General features: G+C 33.5%; 5 protein-coding genes across 7 annotated transcripts; 3 read left to right on the forward strand and 2 right to left on the reverse strand.

Annotated features, from left to right (window-relative positions):
* Window positions 1-641: 641 nt before the first annotated feature.
* On the forward strand, window positions 642-1,523 carry LOC149484449 (protein FAM32A-like). Of its 3 annotated transcripts, none has more exons than XM_089700699.1 (3): window positions 642-713; window positions 830-1,070; window positions 1,309-1,523. In XM_089700699.1, exons 2-3 carry the CDS (start codon window positions 849-851, stop codon window positions 1,429-1,431), a joined length of 345 nt encoding a protein of 114 aa, XP_089556825.1. In that variant the 5' UTR covers window positions 642-713; window positions 830-848; the 3' UTR covers window positions 1,432-1,523. The 3 variants fall into 3 exon arrangements, with proteins under 3 accessions (XP_089556825.1, XP_089556824.1, XP_089556823.1); XM_089700698.1 differs by having other exon boundaries at window positions 650-724; XM_089700697.1 differs by having other exon boundaries at window positions 658-1,070.
* Window positions 1,524-1,779: 256 nt separating this feature from the next.
* On the reverse strand, window positions 1,780-8,450 carry udt (protein undicht). Its single transcript, XM_089700636.1, has 10 exons — window positions 8,417-8,450; window positions 7,736-7,874; window positions 7,540-7,654; window positions 6,908-7,142; window positions 6,360-6,576; window positions 5,985-6,178; window positions 4,600-4,760; window positions 4,044-4,148; window positions 3,328-3,801; window positions 1,780-2,872 (listed from the first exon to the last, which is right to left on the reverse strand). Exons 2-10 carry the CDS (start codon window positions 7,779-7,781, stop codon window positions 2,575-2,577), a joined length of 1,845 nt encoding a protein of 614 aa, XP_089556762.1. The 5' UTR covers window positions 7,782-7,874; window positions 8,417-8,450; the 3' UTR covers window positions 1,780-2,574.
* Window positions 8,451-9,638: 1,188 nt separating this feature from the next.
* Window positions 9,639-19,438, forward strand: LOC149484451 (vesicle-fusing ATPase 1-like). The gene is made up of 16 exons (XM_089700635.1): window positions 9,639-9,860; window positions 10,158-10,246; window positions 10,494-10,623; window positions 11,036-11,121; window positions 11,383-11,528; window positions 12,658-12,796; window positions 13,132-13,274; window positions 13,371-13,570; window positions 13,929-14,061; window positions 14,426-14,628; window positions 15,127-15,315; window positions 15,945-16,077; window positions 16,562-16,719; window positions 17,568-17,752; window positions 18,061-18,219; window positions 19,287-19,438. The coding sequence occupies exons 1-16, from the start codon at window positions 9,849-9,851 to the stop codon at window positions 19,420-19,422; spliced, it is 2,241 nt and encodes a 746-aa protein (XP_089556761.1). The 5' UTR covers window positions 9,639-9,848; the 3' UTR covers window positions 19,423-19,438.
* Window positions 19,439-19,578: 140 nt separating this feature from the next.
* LOC149484452 (uncharacterized) lies at window positions 19,579-21,492 on the forward strand. The gene has a single exon (XM_089700664.1). The coding sequence runs from the start codon at window positions 19,663-19,665 to the stop codon at window positions 20,344-20,346; it is 684 nt and encodes a 227-aa protein (XP_089556790.1). The 5' UTR covers window positions 19,579-19,662; the 3' UTR covers window positions 20,347-21,492.
* Window positions 21,493-22,113: 621 nt separating this feature from the next.
* On the reverse strand, window positions 22,114-22,761 carry LOC149484453 (transcription elongation factor 1 homolog). The gene is made up of 3 exons (XM_089700701.1): window positions 22,683-22,761; window positions 22,480-22,597; window positions 22,114-22,402 (listed from the first exon to the last, which is right to left on the reverse strand). Exons 2-3 carry the CDS (start codon window positions 22,593-22,595, stop codon window positions 22,270-22,272), a joined length of 249 nt encoding a protein of 82 aa, XP_089556827.1. The 5' UTR covers window positions 22,596-22,597; window positions 22,683-22,761; the 3' UTR covers window positions 22,114-22,269.
* Between the last annotated feature and the right edge of the window lie 53 nt (window positions 22,762-22,814).

The raw sequence follows: 22,814 nt of genomic DNA on the forward strand, positions 1-22,814 counted from the left end.
TGTCCATTCTTATATATTTTTGCTTTTATAATATTAGTAGGATACGACTATTGATTTGTAAAAAGATCAACCAGGTGGAAGTCAGATTCGCGCACGAAGGGTTCCGTATAATTCTATGAATGAATCTATGAAAACAGGAAAAAATACGTACCTTTTTACGAAACCATAAAAACAACCTAAACCGAAATACCTCATAATATTTTTTTTATAAATACCACTACCATACAATGCAAGGCAGTCAATACGCATCGTAAATGAATAATTCCAAATTAAACGAATCTTAAAATTTGGAATTACCTATCCATAATTCAAAATTAAACGAATCTTAAATTATCTTCAAGCAATTTTATAACTTAATTTTTTTATTTATCGATATTTTAGTATTCGATAAAATAAAGGCAAGCACTACCTTTTTAGAACAAAAAGTGGCTACATGTGGATTTGAATGCCAAGCAGATAACAGTGTGTTGTCTCTTTCTATCGCATTAATTAGGGTATTGAATAAAAGAGAGCCACTATATAAGAAACGTTCAATTAATTGTTACTTCTCCAGGCTTGTTAATTGCTCCAAGCCCTCAATTTATCTTTGTAACAACAACACCATAGACAAATTTGGAAGTTCTGACAGTGACAGTGTCAGATTATTTTTGAGTTTTGACAGTGAAAGGAAGAAGGACGCTTAATGTTCATTGTATTGTTCAGAACTGTGAATTGTGATTAATTTGTATATTTTATTTGTTATATAGACATACAAAACACAGATAAAAGTGATAAAATATTGCATTCAGTTCCATATTATTAAATCAACATCGTTTTAATAACTTTTCAGCAAACTATTGCAACAAAAAATGGTGGAGGAAGACGAATATGCATGTGTCAATAGAGCACAATTAAAAATTAAAGATAATTCTGGAATCAAAAAGAAAAAGAAAAAGAAGGCAAATAAAGAGACAGAAAAGGTCATAAAACAGCAGATAAATAACAATGAAGTGCAAGAACAGGTGAAGCAACGAGAAGAGGAAAAACGAACTAAAGCTGAGTTAGCATTCAAGAAAATGCAAGAAAAAATGGTAAGTTACACAGCATCTTCTGCATTTTCTACTTTTAATATAACTTGAAATAGTTTGTGATAGGAAAGAAATACACATAACCAATCCATATTATCTAAAACTATACGTCAATTTAATGTGAAAGCTATTCATTCAAGTTAGTAGCTTAGAAATAGAATTTTACCATTAAGTATATGCCACACTAACAATATTTTATTTATTAAAATATGAAAATAAGAATGTATTTTGTTTATTTCAGCAAAGACAAAGAATACAGCAAAAAGCGGAGATGACCCACAAACAAAGAGTGGAGAAATTTAATCAGCATTTAGACAGTCTCACTGAACACTTTGATATTCCTAAAGTGTCTTGGACCAAATAGAAGAAGAATTCAAGATTATTAATTATTATTGTACTTTAATCTAATTATAACTTTACTTATAGGTTAATAAAATGTTTATATTTAAGGCAGAATTGCTTTTCATTTATATTTTCCTTTTTTTAAACTTAATAAATGTTTGACCCTCTGATAATGATACCATCGCATAATACTAAGTACTAACTCATTGTTTGGTAATCTGGAACTTAGCTACATTTATGGAAACAATTTGTTCTAAAAGCATAGGAAAATGCTATCATAAAATAACACTGCAAGCAAGATTTTTAAAGAGGTCTTTTTTATTGTATAGTTTTATTAGAGGTTAAGGTTAAGAGCAAATAAAAGATAAACTATTTACCACAACTTTTATTCTCAGAAAAAATAAAACACATTTGGACGGATTTTTTCATGGAACAATATAACAAGTCACATTTTAGCAATGATGCCTTTATAAAAATTAAACACTAATAAAAAATACAGTCTCATAGGACTTAAAAAATACAATGCTTAAAACAATATAAATGGACGGATTTTGTTTTAAGTGAGATATTTCTTATACTTAAATTGTACAATGCCTGTTTTTAGCAATTGAAAAACAGAATATTGTGGTTGCTTAGTATACAAAGCCTTAAATATAAAAAATATGAATTGAGGTATACAATTAAGTTTGCTAGAAAAGTTATAGATACATAATATGTACTTAATACCTTTTTAAGGCACTATATGGATATTCTTATCCTGAATTTGTGCTTGTTTGATTATGAAAAAGGCACATTAGGGTCTTTTTTCAGATCATTTTTTATTTAAAAAAAAGTATTATATTTTGAAATTATGTATAGCTCTTTGATCTCTTACCAGTTAGTAAGTAAATACGAGATTATCAATAGTTGTCACAGTTACTATTAAAAACACGCCTAAATATATATATAGTTAATTGGCAGTAGTTATGGTGTTAACCAACAAATTTTGCCAAACTTGACTCTTTACTCCAAGACAATAAGGAAACAAAATTATTTCGTCAATATCAGGTTCAATAAAAAAAATCTTAGTTTCATCTAAACTTCGCTCCATTATCAAAACACTGAATGATATGAATGAAAAAACATGAATTTCAATATCTACAGAATTACAGATTCTAACCTATAATTAATTAAGTAGGCACTTCAATATAGACACTAACAGAACAACTATAGTTAGATTAGCTACATGCAACACTGGTGCACCGTTTCCTCTCCAAAACGAATATGAAAACGAGAACACTTTGATGAAGTTTTCTTTAGTCACCCAAGGATCGCTACCATCATCAAAGTGCATTGGACACTGATCTCTTTCTCTCTCATATTCTTCCATTTCTATAGCGACTGCAGCGCCCTCTGTATAGTTCCATGATGTGACGTCTTGTTTCAAATCACAGTACGCGCCGAGAGCTTGCGACATGAGCACTCTGAAAAGAACAAGTAATAAAAAATGTTGTGTGGTTTTATGAAACCACGGTAAAAGTGAAACTGTTCGAACGGTTCCGAATACTGCTTTGTGTAGCGCATGTCGCGTGACGGTCGGCTGCCGAGTAGGTATACCTACTCGGCAGCCGCGATACACGCGACATGCGCTACACAGACCAAAAAGTTTGAGACGATGTAATAAAAGTTTCACTTTAAAAATCATTTAATGACATAGATACAGTTTAAGGTACCCGCCACATGCTAGAAAACCAAAAAATTATTAAAAACTGTTCAATAAATATATATTTCCTTTTTCTATTGAAATATATAAACTAAAAACAGTTGACTATGTCCTATACGTTTTAAAGCAACATTATAATTTATTTATTTCTTCATTAATAGATATTAAAAGTTCATGAAAGTCATAAATTATTGTAATAAAGTAACAATGTATTACCTATTAAGATCTGCTCTCTGGTACACCCAACACCTATACTTGGAGAAGGGATCAAGTTCGTCGTATGTAATCAAATACGACTTCAAATTCTCTTTCCAATATCCTATACACTTCATCTTATAATCGGGATCACTGTAAATATCCACTGGCCTTCCCAAATAATCTACAGAGAGACAGTAATTCTCCTTGATTTGCACTGTTTTCTGGTCAACATCACAAACAGAAAAATCGCTTATATTTATTTTACAATACAAATTTGGTCGCGGACTTAGTGTGACACCACCAAGAATCCTTGTTTCGAACCTAACATCGCCTCTTTGTGTGAAATTGAATTTGCCAGCGACCGGGCATCTTATTGGCGTTGGATCCTTCTTTAGGAATATATCGTAACGCCATTTTTGTTTATTCTGAAACTGTACCCAAGAGCACACTGTGTGGAAATTGTTTTGCGTCATTGCTAAACCTTTGCGGAATCTGAAAAATTAATATGATTATGAAATATCAAAGTTAGTTATATACATAGATAAGGAATGATGTAAAAGTAAATTATTGCAAGTAAAATAAATTTATATGTTCATAGATTGTACAAGTTGAAGAGTTCTACTTTAAAATTATAAGGAGAATCTTATGCTTTAAATTTTAAGGACCTCTTTAAACAAGAAAATACTCTATTTTCCTTTATCTAATGAACAAGACAATGTAATCCAAAAGCGTACCTAATAACATTATGATGTTGTGGTACAAAGTCGAAACACACATAATCCTTCTGACATCCATCAACAGTTAATCTTGCCATCATCACTCTGCTATCACGCTGTTCTCTGTAAATATAGGCAAATTTGTATAACATTATCATCATCTTAAGAAATCCATACTAATATTATAAATGCGAAAGTAACTCTGTCTGTCTGCTACTCAATCACGCCTTAACTACTGAACCAATTTTCATGAAATTTGGTATGGAGATCTTTTGATACTCGAGAAAGGACATAGGCTACTTTTTATCCCGGGAAAATGACGCAATCCCTGAAATCCCACGGGAACGGGAACTATGCGGGTTTTTCTTTGACTGCGCGGGCAAAGCCGCGGGCGGAAACCTAGTATTTTATAAAACAAATGCTCCATTGCTTAATTTTAAAGATCTACACGATAAATAGACACAGAAACCTGCAAGGGAATCCCTTCACTGTTAATGGTACAAAAATGTATAAAAAATAATGTTTAACTAAGTTCAGACAACTTCAAAAGGTTTTATTATAATTAATATTTTACCTGCAAACATAAATAGTTCGTCTATATCGCCCCTCATCAGGGTAATAGGTTTCGATAATGTGTGTTTCGTTTATGAACACGTCGGCGTCTATGTTAGCCGTGTTAATCCAGTCACCCGAAAAGTTTTGCGGTAATCGACAGCCTGGTTCTACGACTTCAGCCTAAAAAAATAAAAACTAAGTTACTCATATTGTCTTTCTATAAGTATACACATTCTTAAATAATTGTTATATTTAACTTGTTTTCAATCTGGACTTTTTCAAGCTAGATAAAATTCAAATTCATTTATTTAATGATCTAAAAAGTTAATCTAAAAAAAAATTGGTTGTCTGTAAAGTCGGTTTACTGACGATAGTTGAACGTGACTACGTCCGATTGTGTTTCTTTGTCGCTCGTTCCGCGCTCTCGCTTGCACTTCAAGCCTTACATGGAACGCCTCAGAGCGAGGTAACGCTGCATGAGTCATGTTTTTTCGTGCGTGCAGTCGGCGCTATCGAATTATAAGAGCTAGCGCGCACGAGCAACTTTGTCTCCGCAACTATTTTGTCTCTCCCATCAATTTGTATGGGGAGTTGCGTCGCTACGTGCGCGCACTTTCATACTAGCCCATAGGTGGGAGAGACAAAATAGTTGCGGAGACAAAGTTGCTCGTGCGCGCACTGTCTAACACCTTGGCCACGGACACCGGCGGCGCGACCGACGGCGCGACGGGCGGCGCGGCAATTCGCGCGGCGCGGTAAGCACGCCACGGGCAGTTGCGTTCGCCGCCGCGACCAGTGTAGACGAGGAGACGAGATGGCTTTATCAAAGTTAGCTCGACATTGTTTGGAGAGTAGCAGCTTTTTTGCTCAAGATTTAATGTTTGGAAGATATAGTGAAGTACACGAATTAAATAGAAATCGTGTTACAGACGGAGAATTCCACCAAAAATATGAAAAATATAGGCATGATGAAAAATTATGTTGCGGGTGGCTAGACTTCCAAATAGCTGGTCTAGCTAGAATTTCTGCAATAAAAGCTTCCGTCTCCATTTTCGCGAAAAAAAACAAACTATTTTAAATTAAGTTCGCTCCGGGAGTAGTCGCCGCGTCTGCCGCTCGACTCCGTGGCCTGCGCCGTAATAACTCATACATTTGTTTCGATCGCTAGTCGTGCCGCGCGATTCGCTCGGGGAAATTCGCCGGTCGTCTCGCTGGTCGCCGCTGCGCGTGGCATGCCCAGTACATTTCCATACATTTGATTCATTCGCAAGACGCGCCGCCAGTCGCGCCGCGCGAATTTTCGCTATAGCGAATTGTCCGTGGCCAGCACGTAAGACGTTGTCACGTCAAAAGTTTTCTTTTCTTCATAATGATTAACTACAAAAAAGGTTTTTCATGCTTTACCTTGACTGGTGTAATCCTATATCTTTCCGGAGACTTCTCGACTGTTTTCAATGTACTGCACTGAGGTGTAATAGATGCACCAATATACAGATCATCATCTCTGTTCCTTAAGAAACAACGATACCTTTCGTCCTTCCGAGATTCCTTAGTGTTAGCAACAGCAAAGAACATGTTTTTGTTTACAAACCAATGGCCTAAAATAATGTTTTCAATTTAAAATTAAGGCTTACTTATCTATTTGAAAAGAGGTTTCTCATATACTTAACATATAGTCACTCTTCACCTCACAATAAAAAAGAATTTTACTAAAAAAAATTGAAGGCACAACTTCATATAAAAAATAAGCAATTTTATAAAGTTTATAACGTAACTTACCCAAACAACTATATTCAACAACTCCCTCAAATGTACCAGACATACCGGGGCATTTTCTGTATGTAATATTAAACTTTTGATTTGTAATCAAGAACTGAGTACCAGCTGTCTGGCAGGATTTTATCTGTGCTTCAGGATTGTTACATTCACCGGTAAATCTAAAACGGTTTTGGTATGCAAACTGCCACACGCCTTCCAATGATGAACGACAATTTACCTGAAAGAATTGTGAAATTTAATTACAATTTTAAATTTTCTTCATACCAACACACATTTTCATTGCTATTAGTGAAGCATATAACTGAAATTAAAGCAAACTGCACAACTGTTATACATTATACATGTATGTAATCATGAAACAGTACATATAATTTTGAAGAATGCACTTTATTTCATGAGTATAAACCCAGGTTTTTCAAGTTTTAAAATCAAGGAATGGAAATTAAAATAGAATCAAGTTTGTGTGGTCAAAAAAAATGTTTTTTCACACAATTTGTTATTCATACACAATGTTTTGTTATTCATTACTTATAACAACAAATACTTACAGGAACAAAATTCTCAGCAAACAGTGTGACGAAATATTGATCAGGATTCAGATGCCTGCACACTCTCTCCACTGTTGGTTCCTCGTGTGACTCTAAGCTTACACAGGGTGTCTCAATTTTCTCCAGTACATTTACCGTTCTGACTATAAGCTTCACACAATAGTAGCAATTGGTGTACTTAAACACCATTGAATAGTTTGATTGTGATTCTGCATGTATGTTCACACATACCCCTCTGGAGCAAAACATAATTAATTACATAACTGCTTGAAACAGGAAAGGAATAAATATTTAGCATGAAATATTATGAGTCAATTTATGGAATGTAAATTAGATATTGTTAAACATATATGCATCAAAATCAATTAGTGAACAATAAAAAATCCGCTGTATAACCAATAAACATGACGAAATAATATATGTCTAATATATTTTTAAAGTTAGCCTTTTGTTAAAAAATGTAAACTGTACACATACACAACACTATGAACAAGAACTAGAAAAGCATTTTCTGCAAAAACAACAAATTATAAAATTAGAAATCATATTATTATCTTCACATATTCGTTATAAATACAATATTTAAAATTAGGAGGATCTATGACGAAAACCAAATCAATCTTATTTATTACCTGCCGGTCATTTCATTTGCGTTGATATCCGTGGTTGTCTGTTGCCCATTTTCAAATGAAAACCATGAATTCCTTAGAACTATTGGAATATTACATTCTGAATATATCGGCAGCACTGAAAGAATAAAAGTTTGTTAGGCGTTGGCTTTATAACGCGGAATTTCACGTCCCAAACATTAAATAATATAATACTTACCACAACTTATAAATATACATATCGAAATAAATAATATACACTTCATATTTACGTGTAATGTAATACACCATACATTTAGAAGTTGTGTAAAAATCAAAATTTAAAATCGTCGACAGCTCGTCAACAGACAAGTGAAAACAATGGACTCAGTGTTAGCAACCTGAAGTGAGCTGATTATCGTACCAGGGGCGTAAAATTATCGTACATTAGGCGTTTTTAGTTCGAAATTATCGTACTTTTTAGAATAAAGTCAATTATAAATAAATAAATCATATAAATTGTAATATTGATAAGTATGCAAGTTCTCTATAGTTAATCTTTGTTTAACTACCGCTGTCAAATCAACGGGACATTGAAACCCAAACTTAATATTCATTATACTCTTTGGTTTTACGCGTGGTACAGACTACAGACCTGAACCGATTCCATTTCCACTTTATGTTCAATAAACGCGCCAAGTTTAAAATTCAATCTGACAAAATTTCACTGTTCCCATGAAAGTTCGATATGAAACACGTCAAAATTTCATATTTGTATGGGTGAAATAATATAAATTCTCGAATTTTGCCTGATAGAAATTATCGTAAAATCAGCGTACGATAATAACATGCTATCGTACATCGTACGTAGGCACCAAATTATCGTGTTTGTACGATAATTATCGTACGGTTGGGAACGCTGAATGGACTCGGCAATCTCCACCCTTTTTCAACAAAATGACAGTTCACTTTTGGCAGTTAAATCATAGATTATACAAATTTTAATATTGTGGCAGAATTTGGGCAGAATCCGTCCTCACGTCCACTATAGCTGAAAGAGAAGAACAAGAAGAAATTTGAATAATGTTGGAATAATTAAAACACTCGGTGACTGCCGCGGTAAAGCTATTGCATGCTATGCCTTCAAGCCACACCTCCGTGCCCGTCGAAGTGGGGAGCGTGAGGTTTTTTCGTTACGCAATTTCTGGATTCGATCCCCGCGCTCAAGGCCCGCGATAGAAGCTATGCAATAGCTTAAAAAAACATTAATAGAATTATATTATACGTGTACCTACTACCTATAATACATACTAATAAATATTCCGCGCCCGTGTCACATTGTTAGTTACTGTTAGCACAGACTAATAATAATATACTACGTATACAACTGTTAGTTACCACTCCTCCAAAACGGCTGGACAAGGGCTGGACCGATTCTCATGAAATTTTCTGTGCATATTGGGTAGGTCTGAGAATCGGCCAACATCTATTTTTCTACCCCTAAGTGATAAGAGTAAGGCGGAACAACGTTTGCCGGGACAGCTAGTAATAATATAAAATTCTGATTCAAACCCACACGTAACACCTTCGTCATACAGCATTTGAAAATATTTTCGATGCAAAAACCCAAACATTGTACGAATCTCGGAGCAATTAACTAGCCTTGTTAATTGTAACTAACTAGGCTTGTTAATTGGTCCGAGGTACGAATGGTCAGTGAATAGTGACGAAAACTTGGATTCACTTATAATTAATGTACCCCACGAAAAACTCTCACTCAGGTTCTCATCATGTTTATATGCTGCAGTTGCATAATCTTATACCCTAAACGAGTGCTTAATATAATGTGATCTAATTTTATAAATATTCCAACCTAAATTACATAAATTACGGTTTCGCAAAAAGCCCACAAGCTAAAATATTCGGAATATTATAATTTAATCTTTTTAAAGGGTGGCAATCGTCTAGGGAAAAAAATGTTCGAATATTTACAATTAGTTGCTGACTGTTTTTAATTGTAAAATTAAAAGAAAGACTATTGTAATAGTAATCAAATCATTTTTCAAAGTGAAACTCAAAACCACGTATACCATTAAATATAAAATAAATAAGACACGATTTTACACATAGCAACACTTTTGCTCGTATTGATCCACAGTCGTAAAATCCAAAATACACCACACCAAACTTTTTACTGCAGTATTTTCCTTTCAACGGGCATCACCAGACTTCTGATTGATGGCAAAAAGTGGTAATTATTTTGGGTTGATGTCACTCCAATCAACGTGAATCATTACTGTCATAACACAAACTTGGTTTTGAAAATACAAAATAAATAAAATATCTCAATAAAAATGTCTTCAATGGTAAGTTGCGCAGAAAATATCTTTTAATTTAATTAAACACTTTTACATAAGCCTGATTAATTCACAGCATGAAATATAATTCTTGTTTTATTATGTTATTTTTGCATGCATTCAATTTATTAATTAATTAATTCCATTCATTCATTGGATTTAATATTATAATTTTGCAATTTGGCACTTCATCATATCAATAAAGTATCATTTAATAACATATTATGTTACCCTTATCTAAAAAATCAATACTTTCATAATTATGTTAGACTTGGTGAATTTCTAAATATAATAAATAATTTACAGCGAATGAAGGCAGCCAAATGCCCCTCTGATGAGCTGGCAATTACCAACTGTGCTCTTGTTAATCCTGATGATTTCCCAAGTGACGTAAAGTAAGTATTTATTCATAAACAGATATAACTTTACAATCATGTTCAGGTACTGAGTAACTATACTGGTGTATATATGTAGTATGTCCTATGTACATGGTGTTAATGTTGTTATAATTAAAACATCTATGCTAATATGATGTACTTTTTTTTAAGGCACCCACCATCACAGGGTGTTCGCGACACCTCTGGATTATAGACCAGAGACATTTTTTGCTTTTTTATTGTTAATATGATATACTATTTACAGGCACATCGAGATTTCGACAGGTCCATCTCAGCACTTTGTATTTAGTGTTAGATTCTACAGTGGGGTGGACCGTGGTACTGTAGGCTTTTCAGCACCCCAGCGTAAATGGGCTACACTCTCCATTGGGCAGGTAAATAGTCTATTAAAAATATTATTTACGAACACAAGATAAAATTAATTGAGCAGCCAAATATGACTTTTTGTATTTGTAGGTGTTATGTAATCGGGACTGCAATTAAATTTTAAAAATGTTCTTATACTTTGTTCTTATCAAATAAACATCAACAAATTTTGTGTACAGACTACAGAGTAATGAAGTTGAATGATGATATAGATCTTTTATATGTGAATATGTTGTAATATTTTAATCACTCTAGACATATCTCTTTATTCAAAAATTACTGTATCTGCTAGGTGAATAGTATTTTTCGAATAACAAAGAAAATGGGTCATCTTTTCATTTATTCAACAAAAGAACATCCAAGATCTTTGTGAATACATTCTTAACTGAAAAAGAACTAAATAAATATAAATTTCTGCAGACTATTGATGTGAGACCGTTCAAGCCGCAAAGTGCAGAATGTCTCTGCAGTGTTACACTTGAAGCTGACTTCATGCTTAAGAAAACGTAAGTAACTCGAAACAATGAATTATTTGAAACAAACATCATGAATTGTTTAGTGAAATTAAGTTTTTTTTAATATTGAAACTGAAATAAACGCCAAAGGATGAAAAAAAAAATACATTTAATTTAGGTATGAAGAAATATGTATGCAAATATGCAATTTTACATTTTCATACATACTACAACATAATACATACCTTGTTTTTTTTTTATTCAGGTTTTTTTTTAAATAATAATATCTATTTTTTTTTTTCTACAAACCAGGACATCAATGGAGCCCTATGATTCAGAACAAATGGCGCGAGACTTCCTCATTCAGTTTTCGAATCAAATATTCACCGTCGGCCAACAATTGGCATTTTCGTTCCAGGAGAAGAAAGTTCTTTCTCTGATCGTCAAGAACTTGGAAGGTAAGATATTTAAAAAAATAAAAAATACATTACTATTTTTTTTGTATTTCCCTTTATCAATAATATTTTGTTAACAAAAATATTAACTAATCTATTATAATATACATATTGTAATGTAATAAGATTAGTAGTATGGTGAGTCATTTATTTTTAACGGTAATCATCAGTTTATCCAGTAAGGAAGCATTGTCACAAATTTTGTTATCTAGTGTAAAAAGTATATATAATTGGTATTATGAAATTTGAGCCAGCAATGTATTTAAAAATAATGTCAAAACTGATAAGGTATTGGAATAATATTTTCCGATTGAAAAATTATGAAAATAATTATTATCAAGTTGATCAGAATTCAGATTATGCAACTGACTCGAGTTTTTAACTGAATTTTTAAGTAACTATAATACTTTTAATTAAAATCTCGAAATAATTCTATTGAATAAGGAATCCTGTTTATATTTTTTAAACAATTAATCGTTGATTTACATATTATGTTTTATTGTGCTCCAATATGTAAAAAATGTATTCTATTTTCCTTGTAGCATATGGTTGCATTTTTACCTAATAGGATACAGGTATTGGCATTATAAATATTATGTACTTCCTTTTACACACATATCCAGCAAACCCAAGGAAACCAGTACTGGTAAATAAAGAAAAAAAAACTATTTATTTTTTATAACACTTATTTCTTATTTTTCTGTGTCTATTTTATCTTTGATAGGTAGGTCATTAAATTCCCCTAGCCTCAAAAGAACGTTTTGTTCTAATTAGATATTTAGTGTGTGAATGTAAAAATCATTAACATCTTCATATTTTTCATATTGGTTCTAATAAGTAAAATTTCTTCAACAGGATTCTCATTGGGAACTGAATACTAATTAAATATCAAATACCATCTTCCTTCTTAAAAATAATATTCATGAAATAAACCCAGGACTGTATGAATACAATGTCATGAGAAAATGTTTAGAATTGCTTTCATTAAAAACTTAGGAATTTTTTAATTGATTTTTATAAGAGGGTTCCATATTGTTATTTACATATATTGCGAATAGATTTCCTTTTTTAATTAAATTATAATTAATAACTGGCATGAAACAAAGGAAAAAAAATCTTTTTTTTTTAACAGCGGTTGATGTACAAGCGTTAGCATCGGGGGCAAATGCGGTGCCCCGTCGCGTTAAATTGGGACGACTTTTACCTGATGCCTGCATTCAATTTGATAAGGCTGAGAACTCTTCGCTCAATCTTGTTGGCAAGGCTAAAGGGTAAATATTGTTTTTTGGAGATTTATAAAAAATTTATAATTGAGTATTTTTTCTCTAAGTAAGATATATCTATACTTATGTGATATCTAATCTATTTCTCATTGCTGTCACTTATTTGTATTTAAAATGTAAGTTGTACCAATCAGAAAATGTATTATGTATATTCTAAGATTTTTTGTGGATAATAGGTTAATATTACGATTTTGATACGATTAAAGTGTAAAGTTGGTTGCATTACACTACTGATACACTATAACACTGTAAAATGAAACGTAACTTTCATTTGGTACTTTTACCGCTATTCTATGTAAAGTTAAATTTATTATAAAATTTAGAAAACAACCTCGTCAATCCATCATCAACCCAGACTGGGACTTCGGAAAGATGGGAATTGGTGGTCTAGACAATGAGTTCAATGCCATATTCCGTCGTGCTTTCGCTTCCCGTGTCTTCCCACCGGAAGTCGTTGAACAGTTAGGTGAGTATGCATTTATTATACTTTTACTGTTTAAATAGGTTTCTTCTGTTATTTTTCTTAGTAATCAATAAATTTAATATATATTTTATTTTGTAGGATGCAAGCACGTAAAGGGTATCCTACTTTACGGACCGCCCGGTACTGGTAAGACCCTAATGGCGCGTCAAATCGGCAAAATGTTGAACGCACGTGAACCGAAAATTGTGAACGGTCCGCAAATTTTGGACAAATATGTTGGTGAGAGCGAGGCCAATATCCGAAGGCTGTTCGCTGATGCTGAAGAGGAAGAAAAAAGGGTAAGTAGCATGTATAGTCGATACATGCGAAAAAGTTATATTCCAATACCAGGGGACATGAGTTTAGGGATAATTGGATTGAGAACAAAATACTGTATTGTAATTTTTCAGTAGCACATACTTTGCATTAATAGATCTTTCTTAAATCAGCAGAATATAATTATATTGTATAATTATTTCGACTAAAGTCCATCAATAACATCGAATTATTTAATTTCTATAAACGCGTGTAGAAACTCTGTTGAGATAATGCTACAAAGTACAACTGATCAATCAAACTAATATTATAGAAATAAATAAATAATAATAAAGTCATAATAAACAAGGAGTCTATAATTATATGATATTTTATTCCCAGTGTGGACCCAACAGTGGACTTCACATCATAATCTTTGACGAAATTGACGCCATTTGCAAAGCGAGAGGCTCCGTTGGCGGCAATACTGGCGTTCACGATACTGTTGTGAACCAACTGCTTTCAAAGATTGATGGTAATGATCCTTAAAGTTGGATATAAATTAATAAAGAAAAACTGTCTTCTTTTCTTTCGTATAAAATTTAGAACTAGAGAATAATAAATTATCTGGATAATTGGACACATGTTGGTGTAGAGTGGAGTGGTAATTTTTTAAGGATAAAAATGTGCCAACTGAAATATTCATTATAGAAATGCATTATCGCTACAATATGGATCTTACCCAATACAATGTTTTTTGTCCATTCTATGATTATTTTTTTTGATATCAATCCAATTTACCGGGGTACACCTCTAACACATAGGAACATGCAAAAAATTGAGCAAGACTTTGATTTTATGTCATTTTTTATGAATTTTATAACAATATATGTCCTCAGGTGTGGACCAATTAAACAACATTCTGGTAATCGGTATGACAAACAGACGGGACATGATTGACGAGGCTCTAATGCGACCGGGAAGGTTGGAAGTGCAAATGGAGATCGGTCTACCAGATGAGAAGGGTAGAGTGCAAATCTTGAGCATTCATACCAAACGGATGAGGGAGTATAAGAAGATCGCGGAGGATGTTGATTGCAAGGTACGTTAGATAAAACTGAAATCTGCCTTTTTTGAAGTACGCTATGAAATAATAATAGCGGTGGCTAATAGGGTGACGTTTCTAATTTGTATGTGTCTTACCGAGAAAAAGTAAATTTTCTCGGCGATTTTTTCTTGCGTGTTTAGAAATTGCACTTGAATTGTGTCTTGCGTTTTTAATAATTAAGGTTGGCAAATGGTAGGATCAAATTTATAATATTTAGGGCTGATTTTTCAATCCTTGGTTAAAACTTATTCGTCGAATAATGTATAAAACTACCATTTTAAAAACGTATTCTAATTGCCCGTATTTGACAGTTTACGTGACATTTTAATATTATCGTGTAATACTTTATTGGACGGATAAGTTTTATCCAAGCATTGAAAAATCGGCCCTTAATCATAAACCATAGATTCTAACTGACTTTTTGAAATAGAGCGAAGTGGCATAAAAATTTAATTTTAAAAATAAATATAAAGTGAATACATTTAAACACAGGAACTAGCTGCGCTAACCAAAAACTTCTCCGGCGCGGAGCTCGAGGGTCTAGTACGTGCGGCCCAGTCGACGGCCATGAACAGACTGATCAAGGCATCGAGTAAGGTGGAGGTGGACCCGGAGGCAATGGAGAAACTCATGGTCGAGAGGACTGACTTCTTGCACGCTCTGGAGAATGATATTAAGCCGGTAAGTGATTTTTTTTGGGGGTAGTATTGAAAAAAGAATGTTTAAGTGTAATTGACACTTGGTATATAATTATGGTGGGTTCTGTTTTTAAAATTGATACTTAATTAAAACAATGATTATAATGAATATATTAAATACTAGGATTCCGCCCGCGGCTTCGCGCAGTCAAAGAAAAACCCGCATAGTTCCCGTTCCCGTGGGATTTCCGGGATTCCGTCATTTTCCCGGGATAAAAAGTAGCCTATGTCCTTTCTCGGGTATCAAAATATCTCCAAAGCAAATTTCATGAAAATTGGTTCAGTAGTTTAGGCGTGATTGAGTAACAGACAGACAGACAGTTACTTAGTTACTTTCGCATTTATAATATTAATGGATTAATAGTCTATTGAAAAATAAATAGGTGGTAGTATTGAAAAATAGTTGAATGTTTAAGTGTAATTGACGCTTGGTTTATAATATGTTGGGTTCTGTTTTTAAAATTGATACTTAATTAAAACAATGATTATAATGAAAAAAGTCTTATTTTTCATACTTATTTTTACCTACGAGAAAATTTCATAAAATTTTGTGAAAACACATTATTGTGCCTTGCTTATAATGTAAGTTAATTCTATTATAATTTTTACTAGGCGTTCGGTACAGCAGCAGAAGCATTGGAACATTTCCTCGCTCGCGGCATCATCAATTGGGGTTCACCCGTTTCGTCGATACTCGAAGACGGACAACTGTACACACAGCAAGCTAGGGCTACTGAAGCTAGTGGTTAGTGTTATTTTAATTTATTTATTGCAGATTCATATTCTGACTGTCTTTGCCATTAAACAGTAACTAACATTTATTTTTCATTTTACCTACACCTGCACCTACGTAAAAATAAAAAATTGATAAAAAAAAAGTTAAAAATAATTCCAATTCACGATATTCGCGTTAGAAAAATTATACCAGCGTTCTTTTCTATATGAAATAAAAAAATATGTTGTTATACGAGTTCACTTCAAGTATATATTATAAACTCTATCACAAATACATTTTTGAGCTAATAGATGATCAATAATATAAAAAAAACGGGTTGCACTCCGGGAGTGCCGGCAGAAGTGAAAACTTGATTATTAACGTTGAGCATGTTTGATATCCATCCGTCTTACGCTTTTTCGATCAGGTCACGTGTCCTGACGCGAGTTTAAGATTTTATACCCAACGCCGCTAAAGAAGTTTTCACTTCAAAATGAATTCGTTTCTATCCCAGGTTTAGTATCAGTACTCCTAGAAGGACCACCGAATAGCGGAAAAACCGCGTTGGCTGCGCAACTCGCCAAGTTATCAGATTTCCCCTTCGTCAAAGTGTGCTCGCCTGAAGATATGGTCGGGTTCACGGAGACCTCTAAGTGTCTGCAAATAAGGAAGGTATGTAGAATTCACTAAATATATGAGTGTTTTGAAATTATAATCATCTAATTATTAGATAGGTGTTTTAAAAAAGGTAAAGGTTAAAAATAAAATAGGACAGGTAGTCAAACAAATGCTTATTATTCAATTGTTTACAATATTTAATTTGTAGTTGAAAAATGATGTAAAAAGGTATTGTCGAGCCAATTTAATAGGCAACATTTGACGTCTATCAATTTTATCTTCATAGGGTGGTAACCTGCTTAAAAACATCGATTAAAGTGAATTAATCGATACGAACTTGAAACATTTGTCAATCGAACTTGAAACACATGTCAATAATTTATGATCATTTTTTTTTTTATTTTTATTCCCAAGTAATCAATGCATTCGATTCTAGATGTCAGATTTCGATTTTTAGAGTAACGTCTCTGGTATTTAAAAAGAAAAAAGGTTTATTGAGACAAAATTGTAGCGACGTCAGTTCTTTAAATCAGAAATTGTTTATTATGTTTAGAATGGTTTATCAGTAAAATCAAATCCTAAAATTAGTTGTATCGGTCATTATTATTATAAATATGTAATCGTAATTGAAAAAAGTTAAGCAAATGTGCAGTTCTAACAAAACGAAATATCATGTTATTCTATGTCGTCGTTACTAGGTTACGTTGTTGAATTTTGTTGAACTGTCAAATGTTGCCTATTAAAATGGCTCTACTATAATTTAATTAATTCTTACGTGTACCTCAAGTAACCGTATTTTATGTTGGTTTATCAGTTTATTTCATTTTTACATTAGATACATGAAAAATCTGAATTTTTCTAAAAAACATTGTACCTATTTAACCTTCAATTTTATTCACCAGTACTTCGACGACGCGTACCGTTCAACCCTGTCGTGCATACTGGTAGACAATATCGAGCGTCTGCTAGACTACGGGCCGATCGGACCGCGCTACTCCAACCTGACGCTGCAGGCGCTGCTCGTGCTGCTGAAGAAGGAGCCGCCGAAGGGCAGGAAGCTGCTCATCCTGTGCACTAGTAGCAGACGGTATGTATTGGGTGACAGGTCTGATCACACTAGGGGACAGTATGAAGCGTCTGCTGCTGGAATATTGGCTAAAAAAATCCAGCAAAATTGGGTCAAATATTTTTGTTAAAGAAGTGAAGTTAAGAGTTGTTATTAGACACTAACAATTTAATACTTTGGATGAACCGAATGTTTTAAATAATCCATAATTATTTAGTATTTAATAAAAAATACCTATTTATTCAATAACATAATGGACAAAATTTTGCAATACTTTTTTATTATTTACTTTCCAAATTAAATATTATTTTTAATTATTTTACCCACAGTCAAGTGCTAGAAGACATGGAGATGTTGTCCGCTTTCACGGGCGTGTTACACGTGCCGAACCTCTCGCAGCCGGAGCACGTGCTCTCAGTGCTAGAGGAGAGCGATGTATTCACGGCCCGAGACCTCGCCAAGATAAAGCAAGAGCTGCGGGGAGCCAAGTACGTGGAACGATTTTGAATTTGGAACTTTCGAATGTTTTTTCTTTTTTTTTTGGATGAGAATGTGATGTGAGCTGCCAGTTTGGTAAGTATGCTTATAGGTTACGTCACTGAATAGCAACAAGATGTGGAAAGGCCGGTGCACTTTTCTACGAACAGAGTGATATCTCATCACGCCGCGATCACGCTAAGATACTGTACGAGCTAATGGGAGCCAAGTACGTGGAACGATTTTTTCGAATGTCATTTCTTTTTCGGGTGTGAAAACTCTTTGCTGCCAGTTTGGTAAGTTAGCTTATAGGTGCGGTCAGCGTGCTTGCCATGCTCTAAATGAGCTATCTTACCAAGGCCCAAGATACAGCATGAGTTGTGGGGACGCTTATGAATATAGAATTTTGTTTTTTATTCTTCTATTATGGAAGGACGTTGATAACAATTTGGTAAGTTATCTTATGGGTTCAGGTCACTGAAATGGTGGAAGCCATGGCAAAACCGGAGCACAAACTCGCCGGACTCAGCAACAACGACGCATTCTGGCGCCGCGACCTCTTTAAGGTACAGCAAGAGCTGCATGGCGCGAAGTGCGTAGAACGCTTCTTGAATTTCGAATTTACTTTCTTTCTTTTTTTTCTCTTTTGTGTTTAGTGAAAACTCTTTGCTGCCAGCTTGGTTAGTAAATTTATAGGTCCTGGAGGAGGATATGGCGATGTCGGCACAAGCAACAGTTACAGGCGCCAAGTGCGCGAATTTTTTTTTAATTTAGATTTTTCTTTAATACTTTGTATAGCATTTGAAGGGTTTTGTTTTTCGCATTGCTAATGCTTTAAGTCTCAATCTTAGTTGAAAAGTGGCAACATCAAATTTTATAGTGCCTACTTAGTACTAGAATTTTTTTTTGTAAAATAGTAATACACATACACACATCCAACCTCACTTAACTTCCGCATTTATAATATTGGTAGAATATTTGATGAAATAGAAATATTCTTTCAATCGCAATTAAATTAAAACTTGTGATATACAATTACTATAATGCAACAATAATTTTCATATAAAACAATTTTCAGAATTTTCATCGGCATCAAGAAACTGTTGGCCCTCATAGACATGGTGAAACAGACGGATGAAGATTCGCGCGTGTTTAAATTCCTCACAAAGATGCAAGAAGAGGGCGGGCTCGATCTCGGCACAACCATACAATAAGATTCGCTGCAACCTTAGGGACTACACTCGCATACCACGCGCACGCCCTCACCGCAACATCCCAATGCACTTATTTATTCATTAAAAGCTAGATCTACAGAATGTTCGCCTTGCGCTTCCGATCTCAGAAGCTTCGAAATCGACTACGACGATACTAGCGAGTGCACGGAATCATTAGCTGACTCTAGTCTCAATATAAAAGTCAGGACGGCGAAAGGCAACGAAGTGTCACCGGCCAAAATGCCCCTCATGAGAATACGGAGCGTCGAAATCGTGTTCCAAGACGATCTCTCGACTTGCACCGACACCGGCTTGTTGGACAGAAGTATAGAGCTTCTCGTCTCCGATAGTGACGACTCCACCAAATGCGTGGACGACTTGGAACATTTGCACGTTGCTAAAGATGAAAACGACGATTCTGTTACCCTAAATGCAGACGGAGATCTATCGGACGACGATTCGATAACCGTTACCAAAGACAACATATTAAGTGCCGGTAAAGTTGTCAAAGTCGAGAATAATCTGCCAATGGATTCGCTCACAGTGACTGACGACACTTTGTCTCTGAATATTTCGGAATTGGGCGATTCCGGAAGATTCACAGAAGACGCGTGTTCGTCTCGTGTCGAGATTGCAGTACCGTGCGAGGACGCTTTGCTTTCCCATTCCTTTGATGCTGTTAATGTCGAAGAGACGAGTGCTTGTAATGTGGATGAAACTGATGATTGCGATGGTATCCAAAGAAAATTGTTCGAGTACATCGATAGCCACAGTGAAAGTTCAGATGACACGGCCATTTGTGAAGATACGACTAGTACGAAATTTTTAACCCCTTCGCCGAATGTTCCCACTAGTGAAGAACAGACCTTATATGATAGTTATGAATTACAATACGACTCCTATATAGATATGGGGAAATTTTGACTTCTGTGTATAAGTACCATTGGTCTTAATTTTTGATTATGATATTATTTTGTTGTAATCCTGAGTTTCTATTTATTTTTTATTAATTACACAAACGTTATATATTATTATATCCTCTATGAGCTATGTCCTATATCTAATCTAATGTCCTGTAAATCTTTACACAGCTTATGCACAGAGGGCTCGGTGGTATGCAAATCTGAGAACCATGTCATATATTATACAGTTATTTTAACATTTATTTTTTATAGATGAAATTATACTTTGTAAATATTTTTCCTTCTTGTAAGTATAGACATGTTTATTTTTTCGAAAATAATGTGACATGGTTGCGGAAATCCTGGGGTTGTTAGTAGGCAATAGCTCAACAATTGTCTATATAAGTAGTGTATTATATTATTTCAATATACTTAAAATTTATTTATTTGTATTTATTACGAATGTGATACAGCTTGATGCTGTCTAATTGTGTTGCATAGTTGATGTTATGTATTGTTCGTAGCTTAAGTGAAGATGTCAAAGTATTAGTATTACGATTTACGAATCTTCTCACTGAGGTAGGCTAGGGATCCTCATGTCATATAATATGACCTTAAGCTAAATAGCGATCGCTTGTTCCATGGGATTCTCAAAGTACAATTTAGCAAAAGTTAAACTTTAGATACTTATTACAGTTACTTGATTATTGATTTTAGTATTGTGAATGTAGGGTGTTATTACCGTAAAAGTTCAATTATTAAAATATGCTTGATGTTTTTGACTTCCTATCTAGGTTTAAATGATAGTGTTCCAACATGAACATACATTCCAATATATCATCTGTAAGTGGAATATTGTATCAGCAGAATAATCATTGTTATATAAAAATATATTCTTATTAGCTTTAGAGCACAATTGTTCAGTAGTGTTCAATATCAAAGCAAATATATTTATCTATGGATGTGTAGGTAATAATTTACTCAAAATATTTATTAGCAAAGATAATATAATATTATAGCCAAATGTATTATTATAAAATATATTATTTAATATTGTAAAGGAATTGAAGTGATACTAGCAAGCCTATTTTATTTATGAACTTAAAAATGATATTCATATTATCTTTGCTAAAATGCATTTTCTGTTTAATAAAAAATACAAAATATATTTCAATGATTTTTATTCTCGAAGATACCTTAAATATTAACCTTTAACATAGTTTATATTTAAAAAAGGGAAAGGTCAAATTAGAAGGAGTTCCTTTCTTAAAATTAATAACAAAACATGAAATGGGTCCCAATAGACCTTATTTTAGAGAACTTCATATTGTCCAGTATACTGTGCAGAAGTTATAGACAAACACAAACCATCATATAGTTATGGACATCATATTCCATTCAAGCAAGAAACTCGAAAAATGAATGCCAATATGTCACTCAGTTTCAGAGCCAAATCTATATGAACAAAAAAATATGCAAATCATAACTTCTGATATCTCCATGCAATCCTTTGTGGCTAAAAACTCTAATTTAGTAATTCTGCCATATTTTTTCTCTATTACTAGTTTGTCCATATTTCTTGTTTTATAGGGATAAATTAGTGGCAATGAAGATCTAACATGTATAAAACTATTTAATACCTATTTATGTGTCTTTAGATGAACTTTATTATCTTTAAGCAGATATACACATAGTGGTATATAAGTAAAACAGAGTTTCATAATGCAGACTGTATTGTTGTAGGTGTGAGTAAATTACTATAAGGGACATATTAAAAAATATAAATTACTTCAGGAAACTTAAGATTTATTTAAGTCAAGTACATAATAACTCTAGGAAATATCCATTAATAACAAAAAAATAATATCATTGATGTTGCAATCATTCTCACACAATATATTCAATGCAATCCTTAAAATACATAATTATACATATGGCCTTAGACCTAATTAGCGCTTTCACAGGCATCAACCCAATCATTGTAAACATCTATAGGTTCAGATAAAACATTTGTTGTGGTTTGAAAATCTTCTAAACAGACCCGGCATTGGATGCGCGCCGTATTTCTTGCGCGATCCCTGGAAATATAAAGGACACATTTGTAATACTGCTTATTAAACATCGTTAATTTGCATCTTAATTCAAATATACTTACATTTTTACTTCACAAGATTTTTCGTGGTTGCAAAACGGACAGTTAAATTGTTGATCAAGAGGCTCAATAGCTTTGCGTTTTGGTGGTGGCTTTCTTTTCGACTTTCGACGACCCATAGCTTAAATTTAAAGTAGATGTTAGAATACTACATGAAAATCTAACGACTTTTAACTTACTGGATGATCTTTTAAATTATCGCTTACTTTATGTTATCACAGTTTGCGAAAATCAGAGAAATAAACACACGTTTATGTGTGAAAAAAACTTGTCGTTGTCACTGTCTTTTTCAAATTGACAAGTCACAAATTATTGTGTCATTATTTTAAACAGATTCG

Source organism: Colias philodice, chromosome 11, assembly GCF_061535455.1.
Source record: "Colias philodice isolate Cphi_HAF_F1 chromosome 11, ilColPhil1 Martin Lab GWU primary, whole genome shotgun sequence".
Classification (NCBI taxonomy): domain Eukaryota; kingdom Metazoa; phylum Arthropoda; class Insecta; order Lepidoptera; family Pieridae; genus Colias; species Colias philodice.

Excerpts from the sequence above, each read along its gene's own strand:
- LOC149484452 (XM_089700664.1), top strand. The coding sequence starts at position 19,663 with ATGCCCCTCATGAGAATACGGAGCGTCGAAATCGTGTTCCAAGACGAT.
- LOC149484451 (XM_089700635.1), top strand. Across the intron at positions 12,797-13,131 it reads CTTGTTGGCAAGGCTAAAGG|AAAACAACCTCGTCAATCCA; the intron begins GTAAATATTGTT and ends TATAAAATTTAG. Across the intron at positions 13,571-13,928 it reads CTGAAGAGGAAGAAAAAAGG|TGTGGACCCAACAGTGGACT; the intron begins GTAAGTAGCATG and ends TTTTATTCCCAG.
- udt (XM_089700636.1), bottom strand. The coding sequence starts at position 7,781 with ATGAAGTGTATATTATTTATTTCGATATGTATATTTATAAGTTGTG. Across the intron at positions 6,577-6,907 it reads TTGCTGAGAATTTTGTTCCT|GTAAATTGTCGTTCATCATT; the intron begins GTAAGTATTTGT and ends CAATTCTTTCAG. Across the intron at positions 6,179-6,359 it reads TGTTGAATATAGTTGTTTGG|GCCATTGGTTTGTAAACAAA; the intron begins GTAAGTTACGTT and ends ACATTATTTTAG.
- LOC149484449 (XM_089700699.1), top strand. The coding sequence starts at position 849 with ATGGTGGAGGAAGACGAATATGCATGTGTCAATAGAGCACAATTAAAA. Across the intron at positions 1,071-1,308 it reads AGAAAATGCAAGAAAAAATG|CAAAGACAAAGAATACAGCA; the intron begins GTAAGTTACACA and ends TGTTTATTTCAG.
- LOC149484453 (XM_089700701.1), bottom strand. The coding sequence starts at position 22,595 with ATGGGTCGTCGAAAGTCGAAAAGAAAGCCACCACCAAAACGCAAAGCT. Across the intron at positions 22,403-22,479 it reads AAATCTTGTGAAGTAAAAAT|GGATCGCGCAAGAAATACGG; the intron begins GTAAGTATATTT and ends TTATATTTCCAG.